General features: G+C 68.4%; 2 protein-coding genes across 5 annotated transcripts; one reads left to right on the top strand and one right to left on the bottom strand.

Moving 5' to 3' along the window:
- Window positions 1-377: 377 nt before the first annotated feature.
- PEX19 (peroxisomal biogenesis factor 19) lies at window positions 378-7,038 on the bottom strand. Its single transcript, XM_068921934.1, has 8 exons — window positions 6,916-7,038; window positions 5,920-6,020; window positions 5,521-5,686; window positions 2,649-2,734; window positions 2,312-2,473; window positions 2,066-2,242; window positions 1,920-1,964; window positions 378-875 (listed from the first exon to the last, which is right to left on the bottom strand). Exons 1-8 carry the CDS (start codon window positions 6,968-6,970, stop codon window positions 792-794), a joined length of 876 nt encoding a protein of 291 aa, XP_068778035.1. The 5' UTR covers window positions 6,971-7,038; the 3' UTR covers window positions 378-791.
- A 3,111-nt stretch (window positions 7,039-10,149) lies between these two features.
- On the top strand, window positions 10,150-16,814 carry LOC138062950 (Fc receptor-like protein 3). 4 transcript variants are annotated; one of them, XM_068922457.1, is made up of 14 exons: window positions 10,150-10,282; window positions 10,545-10,639; window positions 12,371-12,391; window positions 12,544-12,798; window positions 12,889-13,152; window positions 13,246-13,530; window positions 13,938-14,207; window positions 14,452-14,733; window positions 14,911-15,015; window positions 15,134-15,217; window positions 15,651-15,727; window positions 15,937-16,005; window positions 16,127-16,158; window positions 16,232-16,814. In XM_068922457.1, exons 1-14 carry the CDS (start codon window positions 10,278-10,280, stop codon window positions 16,503-16,505), a joined length of 2,118 nt encoding a protein of 705 aa, XP_068778558.1. In that variant the 5' UTR covers window positions 10,150-10,277; the 3' UTR covers window positions 16,506-16,814. The 4 variants fall into 4 exon arrangements, with proteins under 4 accessions (XP_068778558.1, XP_068778559.1, XP_068778560.1 ...); XM_068922458.1 differs by having other exon boundaries at window positions 10,151-10,282; window positions 15,190-15,217; window positions 15,624-15,727; window positions 16,232-16,439; XM_068922459.1 differs by having other exon boundaries at window positions 10,151-10,282; window positions 15,190-15,217; window positions 16,232-16,439.
- Window positions 16,815-18,858: the final 2,044 nt, after the last annotated feature.

Consider the following 18,858-nt stretch of genomic DNA (forward strand, 5'->3'; position numbering starts at 1 on the left):
TCCCTTCCCCCTCCATTATCGTAGATGCCCCCCGATACGTTATCGTAGGGTCACCCCATGTCCCCCCCCACTGTGTTATTGTAGGGTCCTACCTTGTCTCCCCCCTCAACATCAATGTCGGGTCACCCTGTGTGTCCCCCCCAATCAGGTTATTGTAGGGTCTCCCCCTTGCAACGTTACTGTGGGGTCACCCCATGCCCCCCACCATCATGTCCTTGCAGGGTCAGCCATGCCCCCCCCCAACACACTGCTGTAGCGTCAACCGTGCCCTCTCCCCGCCGCGTTATTGTAGGGTCTCCCCCGCCCGCATTACCCCAGGGCACCCCGTGCCTCAGTTTCCCCCCCGCACAGGGCCTGACCCCCAGCTGGAGCCGTGCTCATGGCCAACACCTTTATTTGGGCAAGTCGAGGCAAACCAGCGTGCGCGGGCGGGCAGGGAGTGGCAGAGAGACGGGGGCCGGGGAGGCCCCGGAAACCCGCCCGCCGAGCGCCAGCCACGGTGAAGACCCGCCGGCGCCGCCAGCCCCGCACCGGGCGCGCGGCCCCTCCGCCGCCGCGCGGCCGTTCCTGGATCCGCTCAGAGACGTTAGTTATCGACCTAAGAGCGCGGCAGGGCGCCCGGGGCCGCCTCGCGCTTCCGCCTTCGCCGCCGGATGCTGCTCTTCCGACGGCCTGGAAGTCTCCGCGTTAATCACCCTAACGGGGCGGTTTAATTATGTGTTAGTGAACTCCGGGCTGTCCTAGACACCATGGCATTCGGGGCGGGGGGGGGGTGGCCCCGGGGCTCGGCGTCACATGAGGCGGCACTGCTCGCCTCCCGCGCTGGCCGCGTCCGGCAGGCTCAGGCCCTCCAGGTCGAGGTTGAGGCCGGGGGGCTGCAGGGCGAGAGAGAGAGGCGAGGGTCAGCGCTCAGCGCAGGGGCTCCAGCCTCCGGGCTCCCTGTGCACCGCCTGGACCCAGGGACCCCCGCTCGACCCCACACCTTTGCCAGCCCCGAGCAGGTTTGGCACCTCCTGGAGCAGCGAAGCAGAGGGGACCAAGCCTGGATTTGCCACCCAGGACTCAGGTGTCTCTGCGGGACAGGGATTAAACAGCCTCACAGGCATGGGAACAGCCCCTCCAGCCCTTGTACCGGTGGCAAACACCAGTGTCCTGGTGGCTACAGAGGGCATGGGCTGTCCCTGGTACCCCAGCGATCCAGGAGCCACCACAATGGCCCAGTCAACCCCAAGAGGGAACACCGTCCTGAGCAGAGTTGGGCTGGCATCCGAACAGGTCAGTCACACAAATGGTTAAGGGTCTCTCCTCCTGCAGGCCCCGCGGGGCTGGCAGAGCAGGCTCTGGGCAAGAGCCAGGCGTCCCTAAATGTCACCGTGCCTCAGCTCTCGCTAGCATGCCGCTTTGGCCCCGGCAGTGTTGGGCCGCCAGGTTGGGCCACAGGCCCCGCAAGGCGCCGCTGGCACCTGGCCCCCAGCCCCAGCTCTTTGAGGAGACCCCAGACTGTCTCCATTGTGGAGAGCCTCTAACCACCTGGAAAGGAACAGCAAGCGGAAGGACAGGACATTGAGGCCCTTCCAGGATGACTCATGCTTCATCCATCCCTTTTGGAGCTGTTTAACCATGCGAGTGCAGGGTAGAGCCTCACAGCTGCACAGTCAGCCCTGCCACCCTGCTGCCATGCTGTCTGGGTGGGCAGCAACTGCTGCCCCAGGGCACTGCTACCACCTATGGGAGCATGGGCTGGAGCCAAGAGCTTGACCAAACCCTATCAGGGATGCGCTGTCTCCCTCTGTCCCTGCGAGGGATGGTTTGGACCAGCCTTTCCCACAGGTCCTGCAGGCAGCCAGCAAGGACCTCTCGGATCAAGGGACCTCTGGGCTTGGCCAGGTCTGCAGGAGCGACCTTGGTTAGACACTCACCGACTCCCCAGCCAGCTCCTTGGGAGGATGCCCCAGGTCCTGCAGCTGGAAGAGATACAAGCAGGTTTGGGGGGGGGGGAGGAGTGAGACCCTGCGAGGAGCAAGCAGCCAGGACCTCCAGGCAGCCGAGGAATGGGCCAGCTCACCTGTTGCATGAGGTCCAAGACCATCTCAAAGCGCGCTTTCTGCTCAGCGTCACCATCTGTTGGCCTCTCGGCCTCGAACTGCTGGCAGATTTTGCCCATGATGTTGTGCTGCTCCTGGTATTTCTCATACTGCTCCTCAGGCAAAGAGTCGCGGTGGAGCCGCAGCCACTCGGGGTACTGCAGGCAGAGGAGAGGATGAGGCACGGGGCAGAGGGGACCGCGCTAGCCCCAGTCCCAGCCCCTCACCTTCTCTGTAATCTCCTTGAGAGAGGGGTAGAGCACTTCTTTGGACAGCAGGTTTTGCATGATGTTCTGCATGATGGGCAGGATGTTGCCTTCACCGTCGCCCTCCTCCAGGCCCAGCCCCTCTATGGCTTTCGCCAGCTCTTCCTCCGACACAGTGGAGTTCTGCAAAGAGAGCATCGGTCCCACGGGCTGGGGGGACTCCGGGGACAGCCAGCGCCCTGCAGAGCCCCGTGCAGCCTCTGGTTCACGTGCAAAGGGACGCTCAGGGCTGCATCGTCCAGGCTTGCGAGGCAGAGCAGCCGGGGGTCCCCACTCCCATCTCCAGCTGCGGGATCACCTGCAGGTCGTTGGCGTTCTTGGCCAAGCCGCTGAGCGTCTCCTTGAGGCAGGACGTGAACTCCTGTTGGGATGCCGTGTCGCTCCCTGTGAGGCCGGAGAGATGCTGGGTCAGGGGGTTACTTGGGGCTCTGTGGGGGACATGGGGTCCTCCCTAGCTGGACTCAGCTTTTACCCCCCAAGGGGAGAATTGGGGTCTCATCTTCCAGGCCTCAATCCAGAGGGAAAGCCCAGCTTGCCTAGTCTTGGAGACCCATGGGACTGGGATACCGCCCGAAAGGCCCCCAGACCCTCTCTCCTTCCTGCCCTGCCACAAAGACCCCCATCATCAGCAGAGGCCTCCAGGAGCCCCTGACACATGGAAGGGAAGCGCCAGCCTGGAAAAGGGACTTCTATTTAGTGCTAGGCACATGCTCGCTGATACAAAACACAGCTGATCCCCCTCACCGAATCTATGGCTCTGCCGCTGCTGGGACCAGCTCACACCAGGCCAACTGCCAAAACTCCCCTCGGGCAGCTGGGCAGCCTGGAGATGGTAGAGGTCCTAGACTTGTTCTCATGTTACAGAACAGAGGATCCATCTCCAGTGACGGCGCAGTTTGTACTAGCGTGTGCAATGGGACCAGCCAGGCCCCTGCCATGGGAATGCAGCCTGGGCAAGCATCCTGTGTCAGGCTTTCCCCGGGCATGGCTCAGGGCAGGTGGACCACAGGAGCGTTGGGTTGCATTCTCCATCCTGGGACTTGACAGGGTTTGTCGGAGCAGTCTGAGACTCCAAAGTCACACCTTGACGAGGCTGCCCTCCAGCTGAGGCCAGGTCAAGAGCAAGCCACAGCTTGGGCTGAGAAGAGATGCTCTGTGGGGGGACTGCAGGTGACTGGCAAAGCCCCGAGGGCCATGCTGACTCAGCCTGAGGCTCCAGCTTAGATGGCCGAGAGCTCCAGGCCCCGCAAAGTGTCTGCGTGCATCTCATGACGCTCATGCCAGCAACGCCTAGCGCACCGCATGTCCCTGGCATGCTTTCGTTTCAGTCCTCGAGCCCAGGACAATGGAGGCACACCAGGGAGGGGCTGCAAATGCCCGGCATGGTGGTAAGAGCTCAGTAGCGTGTCCTGGACTTAACAGGGCCTCATCCTGCCCTGATGTAGCTGCACATTGCACTAGGCTGAGAGATGTGTCCCTGGGACCTTCCTGCAGCCTGTTCCCATGCCCTCTGCATCTCAGGTAAAGCCATCTCCTTTCCCATTATTCCCTTTTCCTCATCTTGTGAGGCAGCAGGATGCAGTTTTGGGCACACTTCTGTCCTCGTGGCTGGTACCAGTCCCAGGGCCCCGAGACCCCACTTCTGAACACGACAGCTCAGCAGCACCCAGGGGTGACTTCATCCTGCGTTGTCCAATGGCCAGAGAAAGAAAACAGCCTCAGATTCGGTCACGGCAGGACTCCTAGGGAAACTGAAACACTGACCTGCCCAGAGTTAAATTAAGACCTTCCCTGCCCAAGTCTGTGGAAAGTCCTCTGGGAGCTCTCCACAGTCCACACTGAAGAAACGCCAGCTGCTGATGCCCTCCGAGAGCCACGTTCATGCATCCCCTCCTGTGAAGGCACACTTTGTCCTGTCTGTTACCAAACAAACCTCTGCCCTGCACAACCGGTGACAACAGCGATTGCTCAACCATCCCAAGGGGCCAAGAAGGATCTTCTGCCCTTTAGCTCATGGTGCAGTGCTAGGCGGCAGGGCAGGGCAATCCAACTGCTACCACGGCACACAGACGACATCCCAGAGTCCAGCATGCCAAACCCTGGCACACGGAGCCAGGAAATCTTACCCTCGGGCAGCATGTGCTGCTCTGCCCGTGCCCTTGGTAACAGACTCCTGGCCCAGCCAGCAGCAGAGTTGGCTGCGAGCCGAGACCTCGACCCTGGGAACGGCTGCTGGGGCCAATGTGGATGTCAGCGTAAGCCTGGCAAGGCAGGATTTATTTTTAAACCGGTCTTGCGCTACCTGAAGAGTTCACCAGGTTGAAACAAGCCTCGTAGTGGTGAAACCAACTGAGCGTTGGACCTGTGGTCCACTAACTGAGGGGTTCGCTGCTTGCTTTAAATCCACTAAGAGGCTGACTGCGTCCAGCCTGCCACGTCCCGGGCACGGGGGAAAGCTCTCAGTGAGTGACATTGGCATGTTGACATGCACTGACATGCATCTCCTTCCCAGGGAGCCCACGAGCGACTTTGGCAGCTGCACAGGTCCACGCATGACCGTCCTGCAAGTGCTTTTCAACACTCCTGGAGTAAACCCAATCTAATTAAGGGAGCATAATTAAGCCCCAAGTGGCTCCACGGTGCTTCTAATTGCAGTCAGACATCCCAGTGACACACAACTTGTTACCAGCCTTCCAGCATAGCTGAGAAGGCTGCTAAGGAAAGGCGGAGGAAGGATCTTGCTTTCACATCCACTTCTCCATATACCCCCAGTGCTAATCATGACAAGACGACGTTCCGATTGAGCCCAAACTTCTCCTGAGGAATCCATGTCACGCAGATTACCTCTGCGTGGCGGGGATTTAGGATGAGCAGGCTCCAAGGGGATGCTCCACAGCTGGGTTAAGGTGGGATCTCCTCTTCCATAGGGACTAAGAGGACAGTCGAAGGAGAAAGGCAGAGAGGCCAAATCCTGAGGGAAGCTCCCTTTGCAAAGTTGGCTTCAGCTGGGATCACTGCAGGCCGAGGGGCTCCCAGGACCCAGGTGGGGTAAGAGTTATCCACAGAAAGCCTCTCCCCGGCAGAGGAGAATCGGGTTCTCAATGGCAGCTGTGGGCTGCCCACAGCCCAGCACCTACTCCCTGCACGCACAGGGGCTCAGCACCACTCACCGACTCTGCCTGCTGCCTCTGACAGCTTCTGAAACTGCTCCACCAAGTGCGGCTCCTCCTCAGCCAGCTCCTTCATGGCTTTCTCAAACTCCGCTGTGGCCTGCGAGGCCAGTTCGCTGTCAAACAAATCCTGGAAAAACTTCTCCTGGGAGGCGAAGAGTGATTCCTGAGGGAAACGGGCACAGTCAGAGCTGTGCCCTGCTCTGGATGCCTGGAAGGGCTGCAGCTGGCAGCGACAGAGCAGCCCCAGGAGATGCTGCTTTCCAACCTCGCAGAGGGCAAATACTGGCCCGTGGCAAAAACAGCCCTGCAACAGGGCTCTTCCCCCCCTTGCCCAGCTCCTCCAGCCCCGGCAAGCCGGCAGCGGCAGAGGGAGGCCACGTCCTGATGGCGTCGCACCTTGGCTGCATCGCTGGGAGACTTTTCGGAGTGGCCAGGGTCTGTGGGGGCAGGCGGCGGTGGGGCGGTGGGCCTGGCCTTCTCGAAGTCGTCGAGGGCACCTGGGGACAGGAGCGGGGCCGGGCCAGGTAAGCGGGGATCCGGCCGAGGACGGTGCGACAAGGGGCAGGGACGGGGGGTCCCGGCTTGTAGCACCCCAAGCAGGGGTTGACCCTGAAACTCCTGGCCCCAGGCAGCATCGGGGTGGGATGCCTGTGGGACAGGCGAGGGGAGGTCTCCCAGCCCCGGGGCATGGCACCACCGCTCTTGGGGCAGCAGAAAGTTGCTGTGGGGTGCGGGCCGCTGCTGCCCCCGACCACCCCCCCCGGCCCCGCTGCTGCCCCCGACCACCCCCCCCCCGGCCCCGCTGCTGCCCCCGACCACCCCCCCCGGCCCCGCTGCTGCCCCCGACCACCCCCCCCCCGGCCCCGCTGCTGCCCCCGACCACCCCCCCCCGGCCCCGCTGCTGCTGCCCCCGACCACCCCCCCCCGGCCCCGCTGCTGTTGCCCCCGACCACCCCCCCCGGCCCCGCTGCTGCTGCCCCCGACCACCCCCCCCGGCCCCGCTGCTGCTGCCCCCGACCACCCCCCCCCGGCCCCGCTGCTGCTGCCCCCGACCACCCCCCCCCGGCCCCGCTGCTGCTGCCCCCGACCACCCCCCCCCCCGGGCCCGCTGCTCCCTCCAACCACCCCCCCCCGGCCCCGCTGCTCCCTCCAACCACCCCCCCCGGCCCCGCTGCTGCCCCCCCCACGACCACCCCCCCGGGCCCTGCTGCTGCTGCCCCCCCCCGACCACCCCCCCCCGGCCCCGCTGCTGCCGCCCCCGACCACCCCCCCCCGGCCCCGCTGCTGCCCCCCCCACGACCACCTCCCCCCCCGGCCCCGCTGCTGCCCCCCCCGACCACCCCCCCAGCCCTAGGCTCCCCCCGGCCCGGGCGCTGCCCCGGCCCCGCTCACTGTCGAGCAACTCGTCCAGCTCCTGGTCCGGGCCCGGGCCCGGCTCCGCCGCCATCTTCGCGCCGCTCCGCCTCCGCCGGAGGGCGGGGCCCGGCCTAGCAAGCTCCGCCCCTGAGGCCCCACGCCCCGCCCCACGCCCCGCCCCACGCCCCGCCCCACGCCCCGCCCCACGCCGTTCCGCGAGCGCCCCCCAGGCGGCGCCGCAGCGCGCTCCCGGCCAGGACGCCCCGCTGCCCCCTGGCGGCGCCGCGCGGAGCTGCAGCGCGGGGCTCCGGCCGGGCCGCGCCGCGCCGCGAGGGGCTTCGCGGTGTCCCCCCCCCCCAACCCCCCCCCATCCCCGGGCAGCCCGTGAGCCGGGCAGCCGCGTCCCCCCCCCCCCCCACCCCGGGCACCGGGGCGCCCGTGAGCCGGGCAGCCGCGTCCCCCCCCCCCATCCCCGGGCAGCCCGTGAGCCGGGCAGCCGCGTCCCCCCCCCCCCCCCCCCCATCCCCGGGCAGCCCGTGAGCCGGGCAGCCGCGTCCCCCCCCCCCATCCCCGGGCAGCCCGTGAGCCGGGCAGCCGCGTCCCCCCCCCCAACCCCGGGCAGCCCGTGAGCCGGGCAGCCGCGTCCCCCCCCCCCCCCCATCCCCGGGCAGCCCGTGAGCCGGGCAGCCGCGTCCCCCCCCGGGCACCGGGGCGCCGCATCCCCTGTGAACGGCAAAGCCACGTCCCCCCCCGAACTGGGGAGCCCCAGGGAGCCGCATCCCCCCGTGAACCGGGCACCCGGGCAGCCGCGTCCCCCCGGCTGGCGAAGCCGCTCCCGCCGGCCCCGGGGGGAGCCGGGGGGGCTGGCAGGACGGGGGGAGCACGTCCCCACAGCAGCTGCCGGGGCCTGGCAAGCTGTGCCCAGCTGTGCCCAGCTGTGCCCATCACGGCTGCCCGCGGCTGCCGCTGCTCGGGGCTGCGGTGGGTTGCCCTCGCTGGGCCGGGCCTGCCCCGTGGGCTTCCTGGGGGAGAGGAAGCCCAGCGGGGTGGGCTGTGGCGTTTCCTGCCTTTGTCTCCCTGCCGCGGGGACCGCAGGGGAAGGACCTTTCCTTCCCCTCCAAGAAAAGGTGCGGGAAGAGGTCTCGGGCTGGGATGCTCGAGCTCTACCCAGCGCCACTCCGCTCGCCATGGCTCTCGCTCTGCTCCTGCCTCTGCTGAGTAAGTGCCATCCCGCTCCCCGCCCGGCCCAAAGCGGCCCTTCGTGGTGCCGCCGAGCTCTCACCGCTCCCCCCGTCTCTCCGCAGCCTGGCTCCAGACCCTGCCGCAGCCCGGGCACCCCGCAGGTAAGGAGGGTGCCGTCCGCCGCGGGGAGCCGCTCGCCCGCCCGCCCGCCCCGCTGCCCGGAGCCTTTCCCTTGCAGACCTCCTGCCAGCCCCTTTCCTGAGCATCCTCCCATCGCACTTCAGCCTGCACGGCTCCAGCCAGGACAAGCTCGTCACCCTGCGGTGCCTGGCTCCCATCACCTCGTCCGTGACCATGTACCGATTTTACTGGCGGTCACAGCCCCAGGGCCCCAAGAAGAACTTCAGGAACGCCTCGTCGCCCACCATCGAAGACAGGGCGCTGCCCGGCGCCTATTCCTGCGTGTACCTGTCGTACAGCAGCCAGGGCTTGACTTCGTCCCTCGAGAGCCCCCCGGCCCTCTTCCCGCCGCCGTGGGACCACCTCCCCCCCGTAGGTTGGGGCTGGCTGGGTGCTGAGCGCCGTGGCAGTGGGTGTCACCGGGCTGGGGCTCCCCCGTCCTTTCCCCTCTCCCCGGCACCTCTGCCCTGGCTGGAGGAGAGGCAGAGGATGGAGTTAATCCTTGGAAAAGCTGGGGGGCACATAAGCCCCTGGCTTTGAGTCCTTCGCTTACCCTGACCCCCACTTTGTCCCCCTGCTCAAATGCCCTCGGGGCTCCCAACGAAGGGCCCCGGGGTGCAGGTACCCAAGGACAACGGGACCGCCGGGGACAGCTGCTCGTCGACTCCAGGCTGCTCCTCGACGGGCACCAGAGGAGGTGAGGGGCCACCACGGAGACCTCCCGTCCCCTCCCCGGAGAGGTCCCCCGTGACGGCCGCGCTCTCTCCCCAGGGCCAGGCCGATCGGCCTCCTGCCGCTGGCACCCGAGGATGAGCCCGGTCTTCGTCGCTGCCGCCCTTGGTTTCCTCCTGCCCCGCTGCTGCTGGTAGCGGCGAGGTAAGCGGCTCCCTCGGGCACCGCATGTGTGAGCATGCACGCTCGTGTGTGTTTGCACTCTCACGGAACAAAACCCAGGCTGTGACCTTGGCCCCACGCCACCGACGGAAATTTGTGTGACTTTACCCTGCGGCGTACCATGCATTTAGCTTTTTACTGGCTCTAGACACATCGGCTCCTTCAAAAAACAAGGGAGCACCTGCAGCAGCGATGCACACGTGTGAAGCGGTTGCTGCTCTGAAGCGGATGGGCAAAACCCCCTCCGCAGATGCGTCGCGTTGGGGCAGTGCTGCCGCAGGAGCCCTTCCCTCCCCTTCCGGCTGCCGCCCTTTCCCTTCGGGGGGGAAACGTTTGGTTTAAAACCTCGTTTGCTTTTTTTCCCCTACCCCTGCCAGACTTCTGCGCTCGCCGCCTGTCGACCCGCCATCACCACCCGGCCACGCGTCTACGGCTTAGCGAGAAACACCGACCGGCAGCGGCTTTCAGAGGTGCTCAGGAAACACACGGCTCCAACCGGACCCTCAGCTTTCTCACATATGTTAATATAATAACCCATTGCATATATATATTCTTTATACAATAACCTGTTGCATAGGTATATCTGATACACAGTAACCCATTGCATAGGTATACGGTATCTATATTAACCTGTTGCAAAGTATTAGCCTGAAAAAGAGGTACTGGAGCCTGCAAGGACGGGGTGGCAAGCCCTGGATCGCTCCATGCCCTGTGCTGCGGAGCCGCAGCGAGGGCTGCGAGCAGGGCGAGCTGTCTGCTTCCAATAAACCTGCTGAGCAAAGAAAAGAGACTGGATTGACCCCTCCAGCAGCACGGTCAGGCTGTCTGCCCGTGCACCCGTGTCCCACGGGGTGACTGTCCCCGCTGGCCCCAGGGGCAGCCGCGGGAACCGCAGAGGGGGAGCCTGGGGGCTCTCCTTCTTTTTCACTGTTTGCTGAGAATCGGGGGCTGCACAACACAGCTCGCTTCAGTTCTCACCAGATCATTTGCTTATCAAAGCATCTGCAAGTGATCAGACACACGTGGGTGACAGAGGACATGTTACGGTCACTGCGCACGACCCGGCAGAGCCGGTGCTGGGAACCTGTCCAAGAGGTGCTGCATCACTCAGAGACCGTTTCGCCCAGCTGCCCAGCCCGGAGATGGGGTTAGCAGCTCCAAACCCTCTGTCGGCTCCTGTCGCCCCTTGGCTCAATGCTGGCCACGTGCGGGAAGACCTGAGCACCCGGCCCCCTGCTGCCGCCAGCCACATCTCTGCGCCGGCTCGGTGGCGACAAGCAGCTGGCACCCACAAAGGCCCATCCCGAGCCCCTGGGTGCTGCTCGCTGTGTTGTCCTGGCCACTGAGGATGGGGGAAATGCCCCAGGGGGGGGAGCACAAGCCACTTCCTTTTCCTTTTCTCCAAATAGCAGTTATGCAAAGGGGAGGTGGCCCAGCGTCAGCAGCCGGCCGGGCGAGTCGGAGCCGGCCGGGATGGCGAGGAGCGCGGCTCTGCTCCTCTGGGGTAAGTCCTGGCGGGATCGGGGCCGGAGGCCGGGGGAGACGAGGCGTCCGGCGGGGCCACGCGCGCCCGCGGGGCGACGGGTGCTGGAGAGGAGAGCGCGGGCGGAAACCCTGCTCCCGCACCTCGCCGCCGCACCAGCCCGCTGGCGGTCCCGAGCGCCGCGGCGGCGGTGAGCGCGCTCTCCTTCTGGCCTCCTCGTCCCCTCGCCGGCCTTCCCCGTCCCCGGGCACAAGCTCGAGGCGCAAACGGGACGCGGTGCCACCCGGCGGAGCCGGCGCTTAGGTGCCGAGGCGGCGAGGAGGCTGCAAAGAGGAGCTGGGCGCAGGGCCGGGGCCCCAGCCCCCCTGCCCCGCGGCCCCTCCGGCAGCCCCCTCCCCTCCGCGCTCGGAGAGGGGCTGTGGCTGCCTGCTGGGCGCAAAGCCGGAGTCGGGGTCTGGCCGTTCCCGGCTGCCCTGCCCGCGGTCGGGCGCCCGGGCTGCCCCCTCTCCCGCGCCGCCGGCGGGCAGACGAGCCCCGAGCGGAGCGGGCCGGCGGGGCGGCGAGCCGTGCCGACCCCGGCTCGGGGGCCGGGGAGAAGCGGGGCCGGCGCGCGGCGAGGCGGCCACGTGCGGCCTCCGTCGGGGGCGCGTGGCACCGGCACCGGGCGGGAAGTAGCTGCAGCCGGGAAAACCGCAGCAGCGGGCTCCGCGCCTGCCCCAGGGGAGGCTACAAGCCCGGGCTGGATCTGGCCCATCCAGCCCAAACTGGTGTGATTTGGAGAAATTTCCTCCCAAACTCCGGAAGAGCAGGCCCGGCAGATGGTGCTCCGGGCTGGCTGGGCTCGCGCGGGGACGTGGGGCTGGGGGGGCTGGGGACCGGTGGGGGGGGCTGGGGTGGCCACGGGGCTGGGGCCGTGGGGCTGTGGGGACAGGCACTGTGGGGCTGGGGACATGGGGATGGGCACCGTAGGGCTGGGGTGGCCATGGGGCTGGGGATACGGGGACATGGGGATGGGCACTGAGGGACCGGGGTGGCCATGGGGCTGAAGCTATATGGATGAGGAGACAGGCACGGGTGTGGGCATGGGGCTGGGGTGGCCATGGGGCTGGGGATATGGGGACAGGCACCATGGGGCTAGGGGTGACCATGGGGCTGGGGACATGCGGATATGGGGACAGGCACGGAGGGGCTGGGGTGGCCATGGGGCTGGGGATATGGGGACATGGGGACGGGCACTGTGGGGCTGGGTTGGCCATGGGGCTGGGGATATGGGGACAGGCACCATGGGGCTGGGGTGGCCATGGGGCTGGGGACATGGGGACATGGGGACGGGCACTGTGGGGTGGGGTGGCCATGGGGCTGGGGATATGGGGACAGGCACCATGGGGCTGGGGTGGCCATGGGGCTGGGGATATGGGGACATGGGGACGGGCACTGTGGGGTGGGGTGGCCATGGGGCTGGGGATATGGGGACAGGCACCATGGGGCTGGGGTGGCCATGGGGCTGGGGATATGGGGACATGGGGACGGGCACTGTGGGGTGGGGTGGCCATGGGGCTGGGGATATGGGGACATGGGGACGGGCACTGTGGGGTGGGGTGGCCATGGGGCTGGGGATATGGGGACATGGGGACAGGCACCATGGGGCTGGGGTGGCCATGGGGCTGGGGCCGGGGGGAATGGGCGCCGCGGGGCCGGGGGGCTGGGGGGCTGCAGCGCTCCCACCCGGCCCGTCTCCCTCCTCCCTCGCAGCTCAAGCCTTCGGCCTCACCGGTGAGTCCTCACGCGGGGTGGGTGTGGGGGGGCCGCATGGCCGGGTGCCGGCCCCCCACCCTTGGGTGCTCTGCGGGGGGGGTGGGGGGGCGCCCGAAAAGCCGTGCGCCCCCCGGCCGGGACCCCGGGGCGCTGACGTCCGCCACCCGCAGCCGCCCAGCCGGTGCAGCTGGCCCTGGACCCCCCCTGGAGCCCGGTGTTCACGGGCGAGACGGTGACGCTGACGTGCCGGCCGCCCCCCGCCGCCCCCCGCGGCCCCACCGCCTGGTTCCTCGACGGCAGCTTCTGGCGGCAGACCGAGTCCGACCGGCTCGCCGTCTCCAGAAACCAGCCCGGGAGCCAGAGCTACCAGTGCCGGCGCGACGGCTCGGCGCTCAGCCGCCCCGTCACCCTGGGCTTCGCCTACGGTGAGCGCCGGGGGCCGCGGCCGGGCCGAGGGGGCGGCGCGGCGGCCGGCCCGTGCCCCGTGCGACGGCGCCCGCCACCCTCTCCCGCAGCCTGGCTGGTGCTGCAGGCGCCGGCGCTGCCGCTGCTGGAGGGCGACGCGCTGCTGCTGCGCTGCCGGGGCTGGCGGGACGGCCGCCTGCGCCACGTCCGCTTTTGGCGCGACGGGGCCGACGTCAGCCCGCGGCCGGCGGGGGCCGAGCTGCTGCTGCCCTCCGTGCAGAGGGGCGACGGCGGCCGCTATCGCTGCACGGCCACCATCCAGCACCTTTTGGAGCGCAACGAGGAGTCCGAGGAGGTGTCGGTGTCCGTGCAAGGTGAGGTGGGGGGTCCCCCCCCCCGCAAACCCTCCGGCCCTTGGCGGCGAAGGGATGCGCTCGGCTGCCGTGACGGCGCCGGCTCTTTTCCAGAGCTCTTCTCGACCCCGGCGCTGAGCCTGGGCGGCTCTGCCGAGCCCCTCGAAGGAAGCACCCTCGCCCTGAGCTGTGTCACCCACCTCAACCCCCTCCGGCCCAACACCGTCCTCCAGCACCTCTTCTACCGGGACGGTGCCATCCTGGCAGGCCCCGAGGGCTCCCCCGAGTACCGGCTGCCGGCGGTGGGGCTGGCTGACTCAGGGGTGTACTCCTGCGAGGTGCAGACGGACACAGCCAGCGTACGGAAACACAGCGCCCCAATAGCCATCGTTGTGCGACGTGAGTGCGCGTGAAGCACAGGGATGCATCCCACACCGGGTCCCTCCATCCCTTGCTGGGGTCTCTGCATCCCTCCCCAGGTCACTGCATCCCTGTCTGGGTCCCAGCATCCCTCCCAGGTCACTGCATCCCTTGCTGGGGTCCCAGCATCTCTCCCAGGTCACTGCATCCCTTGCTGGGGTCTCTGCATCCCTCCCCAGGTCGCTGCATCCCTTAGTGGGGTCGCTGCATCCCTCCCCAGGTTGCTACAGCCCTCCTTGGTCACTGCATCCGTTAGTGGGGTCACTGCATCCCTCCCCGGGTCACTGCATCCCTGGGTGGGGTCGCTGCATCCCTCCCCGGGTCGGAGCACCCCTCCCCGGCTGACGGCGCCTCTCACAGCACCCCTCGCCCTCTCCTCTCCCCAGGAGTGCCCGTCTCCGGGGTGGCCCTGGAGGTGCAGCCCCGCGGCGGGCAGCTGGTGCAGGGCGAGTGCCTGGTGCTGAGCTGCTCGGTGGCGGCGGGCACGGGGCCCATCTCCTTCTCCTGGCACCGGGAGGGCTCGGCGCAGGCCCTGGCAAGGAGCCCCCGCTACGAGATCGCCGCGGCCCAGCCCGGTGACAGCGGCCGGTACCACTGCTCGGCCTCCAACGGGCTCGCCCCAGCCCGCAGCCCGGGGGTGCAGGTCACCGTCGTGGGTGAGCGGGGTCCTGCGGGCTGGGGTGGGCACCACGGGTGCTGGAGCTGGGGGCCCCAGGGGCCCCGGGGGCGGAGGGGTCACCCGTCGGCGGAGAGGGGTCCCGCAGCCCTGCTGCTGCTGGGGGGACCCCACCGCTGGGCACCCCCCGTCCCCGCCCGTGCCGGGGGGGGGGCACGGTCACAGCCGCCAGCCGGAGCCCGAACCCGGAGCAGCCCCCGACGCCGTCTCCCTCGCGCTTGCAGTGCCGGTGGCCGGGGCCACCATCGCGGTGGAGGGGACGGAGCCGGCGCTGACGGCCGGGGAGAGCCTCAACCTGAGCTGCTCGGTGCAGGCGGGCACCGCGCCGGTGGCCTTCGCCTGGCTGCACAACGGGCACCAGCTGCCCGCGGCCTCGGGGCCGCTGCTGGCCCTCGAGGCCGTGCGGCCGGCCCACGCCGGGACCTACCAGTGCGTGGCCAGCAACCAGCTCAACCCCCAGCGCGTTTTCCGGGTGCGCAGCCAGCTCCTGGCCCTCTCGGTGACAGGTACCGGCGCCTGGGGACGGCGCGAGGGCTGCCGAGGGTCCCCTGGCGCTGGCCGGATGCAGGATTCGCCCCCCGGCCGCATCGGGGTCGGCGGCTGCTTTTGCCACCGGCTTCGCTGCCGGGGGGTTGGGGGGGGGGGGGCTGCGCTGATCGGGGCTCTGCCGTCTCTGTGCCCAGCCCGGCCCGACGCAGCCGTGGCCGCAGGGGTGAGCGTGTCCCTCCTGGTGCTGCTCGCTGCCACCGCCGCTCTGGGGTGGCACCTCCGGCGCCGGCGCCGTGCAGGTAACGCGGCTCCCTAGGGGGGCGCGAGGCTGAGCCCTCGCCTTGGGGTCCCGGGCACGGTCCCGCGGGTGCTCCCTGCTCACACCCCGGGGTGGGGGGGACCGTGCCCGGCGCCCAGGGCCGCTGCCACAGCCTCCCGGGTGCTCACGGACCCTCCTCCTGCTCGCTCTGCAGAGGCCGCCGGCGCCAGGGGCCGGGGAAGGTGAGTGCAGCCCAGAGAGGGGTCCCGGGGGTCCCGAGGCCAGGTCCAGCGGAGGCCCTCGGGCTGCCCACGGGGTTGGGGTCCCAGGGGTCCCGGGGGTCCCGGGGGTCCCAAGGCCGGGTCCAGCAGAGGCCCTCGGGCTGCCTGCGGGGTTGGGGTCCTGGGGGTCCTGGCGGTCCCAGGGGTCCCGGGGCCGGGTCCAGCGGAGGCCCTCGGGTTGCCGGCGGGGTTGGGGTCCCGGGGGTCCCAGGGGTCCCGAGGGTCCTGGGGCAGGGTCCAGCGGAGGCCCTTGGGCTGCCCATGGGTTGGGGTCCCGGGGGTCCCGGGGCCACGAAGCCCCTTTTCCTCTGTGGGTCCGTCCGCTCCAGCCCTGGCCCCGGCCCCCGAGCATCTCCTCCTCTCCCAGGCGCCCGCTGAGCCCTTCCCTCCCCAGGGACCCCGCGGCACATCCCGGCCCCTCGGCTCCACCGAGCCCCGCCGGCGAGGACTCGGCCGTGCTGTACAGCAACGGTGAGTGCCAGGGCCAGGCAGGATGCGGCCCTCGTGCGCTGCAGCCCCTGGTGCTGTCCCCGAGGCCACCGCCACCCCGAAAGAAGGCGCTGGAGGGCTGCGGGGTGCCGGCACGGGGGACAGCTGACCCGTTTCGGCCGCCGCCGGAGGCTGCTCGGGTTTGGGGCGCTGGGTCCGACCCAGCACCGGGACCTGGCTTCTCTCCCCAGTGCGTCCCGGGGCGCTGGCAGCTGAGGACGTGCTCTACTCCACCATCACCATCAAGCAGAGGGACACGGGTGAGCCAAGCCAGGTCCTGCCCTTGCTGGTGCTAAGCGGCATCCCTTGAGCCATGCCAAACTTGGCACCGTCCCCTTGCCGCCGGCCACCCAGCCTGACCCCTCGCTGCTTCCCTTCCAGACGGCCCCGCGGGACCCTCTCTGGCGCAGCAGGTAGCGGTGACTGTCGCGGCCCCGCTGGCTCCCCTGCCGGCGCGGGACCGGCCTCAGCCCCTCTCTCCCGCAGGAGTCGCCCATCACCTACATGGTGCTCCCCGGCGCCCGGCGCGGCGCGGCGGCCACGCAGCACGGCCGGCTGCCAAGCGACAGCTACGAGAACGTCCCCCTGCCGTGAGCTCGGCGGGGCCCAGGCGTCCTCGCGGGGCCGGGACGGAGGGGACTGGGGCGCGGGGCAGCGCCGCACTGGCCGCAATAAAGCCGGGGCGATGCTGGTGTCCCCGGGGTGCTGCTGGAGGGGAAGCGGCCGCCCTCGAGCGGCCCCGCCGCGCGTGAACACGTGAAATACGTGCTGCCATCGTCAAGCAGCAGAAAGCCGGGCCAAGGAGCATCCCCGGGCGAAGGTCCCGCGGCGCTGAGGCCGCTCCCGTGCCCCGCGCTGGGCTCCGCGCTGTGCCGCCTGCTGCCTTCCTCGCCGGCCAAACGGGGAGCGGGGCAAGGCAGAGCCGGCCGGCCCGAAGCCCCGAGGGTGGCGGTCTGCCGCTGCAGCCCGGCGGCTGGCGCCAGCGTACCGGGGGAAGGGGCTGGCTGCTGGGCCGCAACGTGGCCCGGGCCGGTGGGAAGCTGGAGGTGCCGAGTCAGGAGGGGCAGCCAGGGCAGCTGCCCTCCCTCCCCATCCCTCCCCATCCCTCCCCATCCCTCTCCATCCCTCCTCATCCCTCCTCATCCCTCCCCATCCCTCCTCATCCCTCCTCATCCCTCCCCATCCTTCCTCATCCCTCCTCATCCCTCTCCATCCCTCCTCATCCCTCCCCATCCCTCCCCATCCCTCCCCATCCCTCCCCCTCACTCCTTATCCCTCCTCATCCCTCCCCATCCCTCCCCATCCCTCCCCATCCCTCTCCATCCTTCCTCATCCCTCCCCATCCCTCCCCATCCCTCCCCATCCCTCTCCATCCTTCCTCATCCCTCCCCATCCCTCCCCATCCCTCCTCATCCCTCTCCATCCCTCCTCATCCCTCCCCATCCTTCCTCATCCCTCCCCATCCCTCCCCATCCCTCTCCATCCCTCCCCATCCTTCCTCATCCCTCCCCATCCTTCCTCATCCCTCCCCATCCTTCCTCATCCCTCCCCATCCCTCTCCATCCTTCCTCATCCTTCCTCATCCCTCCTCATCCCTCCCCATCCCTCCTCATCTCTCCCCATCCCTCCTCATCCCTCCCCATCCCTCCTCATCCCTCTCCATCCTTCCTCATCCCTCCCCATCCCTCCCCATCCCTCCCCATCCTTCCTCATCCCTCCCCATCCCTATCCATCCTTCCTCATCCCTCCCCATCCCTCCCCATCCCTCCCCATCCCTCCCCATCCCTCTCCATCCCTCCTCATCCCTCCCCATCCCTCTCCATCCTTCCTCATCCCTCCTCATCTCTCCCCATCTCTCCTCATCCCTCTCCATCCCTCCCCATCCCTCCCCATCCCTCCCCATCCCTCCTCATCACTCCCCATCCCTCCCCCTCACTCCCTATCCATCCTCATCCCTCCCCATCCCTCCCCATCCCTCTCCATCCTTCCTCATCCCTCCCCATGCCTCCTCATCCCTCCCCATCCCTCCTCATCCCTCCCCATCCCTCTCCATCCTTCCTCATCCCTCCTCATCTCTCCCCATCCCTCCTCATCTCTCCCTATCCCTCCCCCTCATTCCCTCTCCATCCTCATCCCTCTCCATCCCTCTCCATCCCTCCTCATCCCTCCTCATCCCTCCTCATCCCTCTCCATCCCTCCCCATCCCTCCTCATCCCTCCTCATCCGTCCCCATCCGTCCCCAACCCTCCCCCTCATTCCCTATCCATCCTCATCCCTCCCCCTCACTCCCCATCCCTCTCCATCCCTCCTCATCCCTCCTCATCCCTCCCCATCCCTCCCCATCCCTCCTCATCCCTCCCCATCCCTCCTCATCCCTCCCCATCACTCCCCATCCCTCCTCATCCCTCCCCATCCCTCCTCATCACTCCCCATCCCTCCCCATCCCTCCTCATCCCTCCCCATCCCTCCCCATCCCTCCCCATCACTCCCCATCCCTCCTCATCCCTCCCCATCCCTCCTCATCCCTCTCCATCCTTCCTCATCCCTCCCCATCCCTCCTCATCCCTCCTCATCCCTCTCCATCCCTCCCCATCCCTCCTCATCACTCCCCATCCCTCCCCCTCACTCCCTCTCCATCCTCATCCCTCCTCATCGCTCCCCATCCCTCCCCATCCCTCCTCATCCCTCCCCATTGCTTCCCCTGCTGCCAGCCACGCTGACCTTCGGCCGTCCGGCAGGCAGCTTGGATGTCCCGGCAGCTGCCAGGCAGGGTGGTGCTGAGGGCACCGGGGCCCCTGGGGCCGCCCTGGCACGGACAGCCCGTGTCCTCCAGCTCGTCCAGCACGGTGCGGAGGGCACGCTGCAGCTCGGCCGTCCCGCTGGGGCCCACTGCGCACCCACAGCTCCATCACAGCTGCCCCAAGCACCGGTGGCCGGCAGCCGGCCTGGCTTGAGGCCTTCCAGGCACCACGAGTGGCCCGAACACCAGTGCCCAGGGCCACTGTGTCCCCAAAGCCCCACACGGCCTCATTAGCCCTCCTGCCCCATTTCCCCACATGCCCCTCCTTGCCTGCAGGCCTGATCCTGTGTGCTCTGATCACCACAAATCTGGC

Source organism: Struthio camelus, chromosome 30 (assembly GCF_040807025.1).
Source record: "Struthio camelus isolate bStrCam1 chromosome 30, bStrCam1.hap1, whole genome shotgun sequence".
Lineage (NCBI taxonomy): Eukaryota > Metazoa > Chordata > Aves > Struthioniformes > Struthionidae > Struthio > Struthio camelus.

Coding starts and splice junctions, on each gene's coding strand:
- PEX19 (XM_068921934.1), bottom strand. CDS start 6,970: ATGGCGGCGGAGCCGGGCCCGGGCCCGGACCAGGAGCTGGACGAGTTG. Junction 2,243..2,311: donor TCAAGGAGATTACAGAGAAG/GTGAGGGGCTGG, acceptor CTCTGCCTGCAG/TACCCCGAGTGGCTGCGGCT. Junction 876..1,919: donor AGGAGCTGGCTGGGGAGTCG/GTGAGTGTCTAA, acceptor CTCGCCCTGCAG/CCCCCCGGCCTCAACCTCGA.
- LOC138062950 (XM_068922457.1), top strand. Junction 10,640..12,370: donor CGCGGCTCTGCTCCTCTGGG/GTAAGTCCTGGC, acceptor CCTCCCTCGCAG/CTCAAGCCTTCGGCCTCACC. Junction 15,218..15,650: donor GGCGCCAGGGGCCGGGGAAG/GTGAGTGCAGCC, acceptor TTCCCTCCCCAG/GGACCCCGCGGCACATCCCG.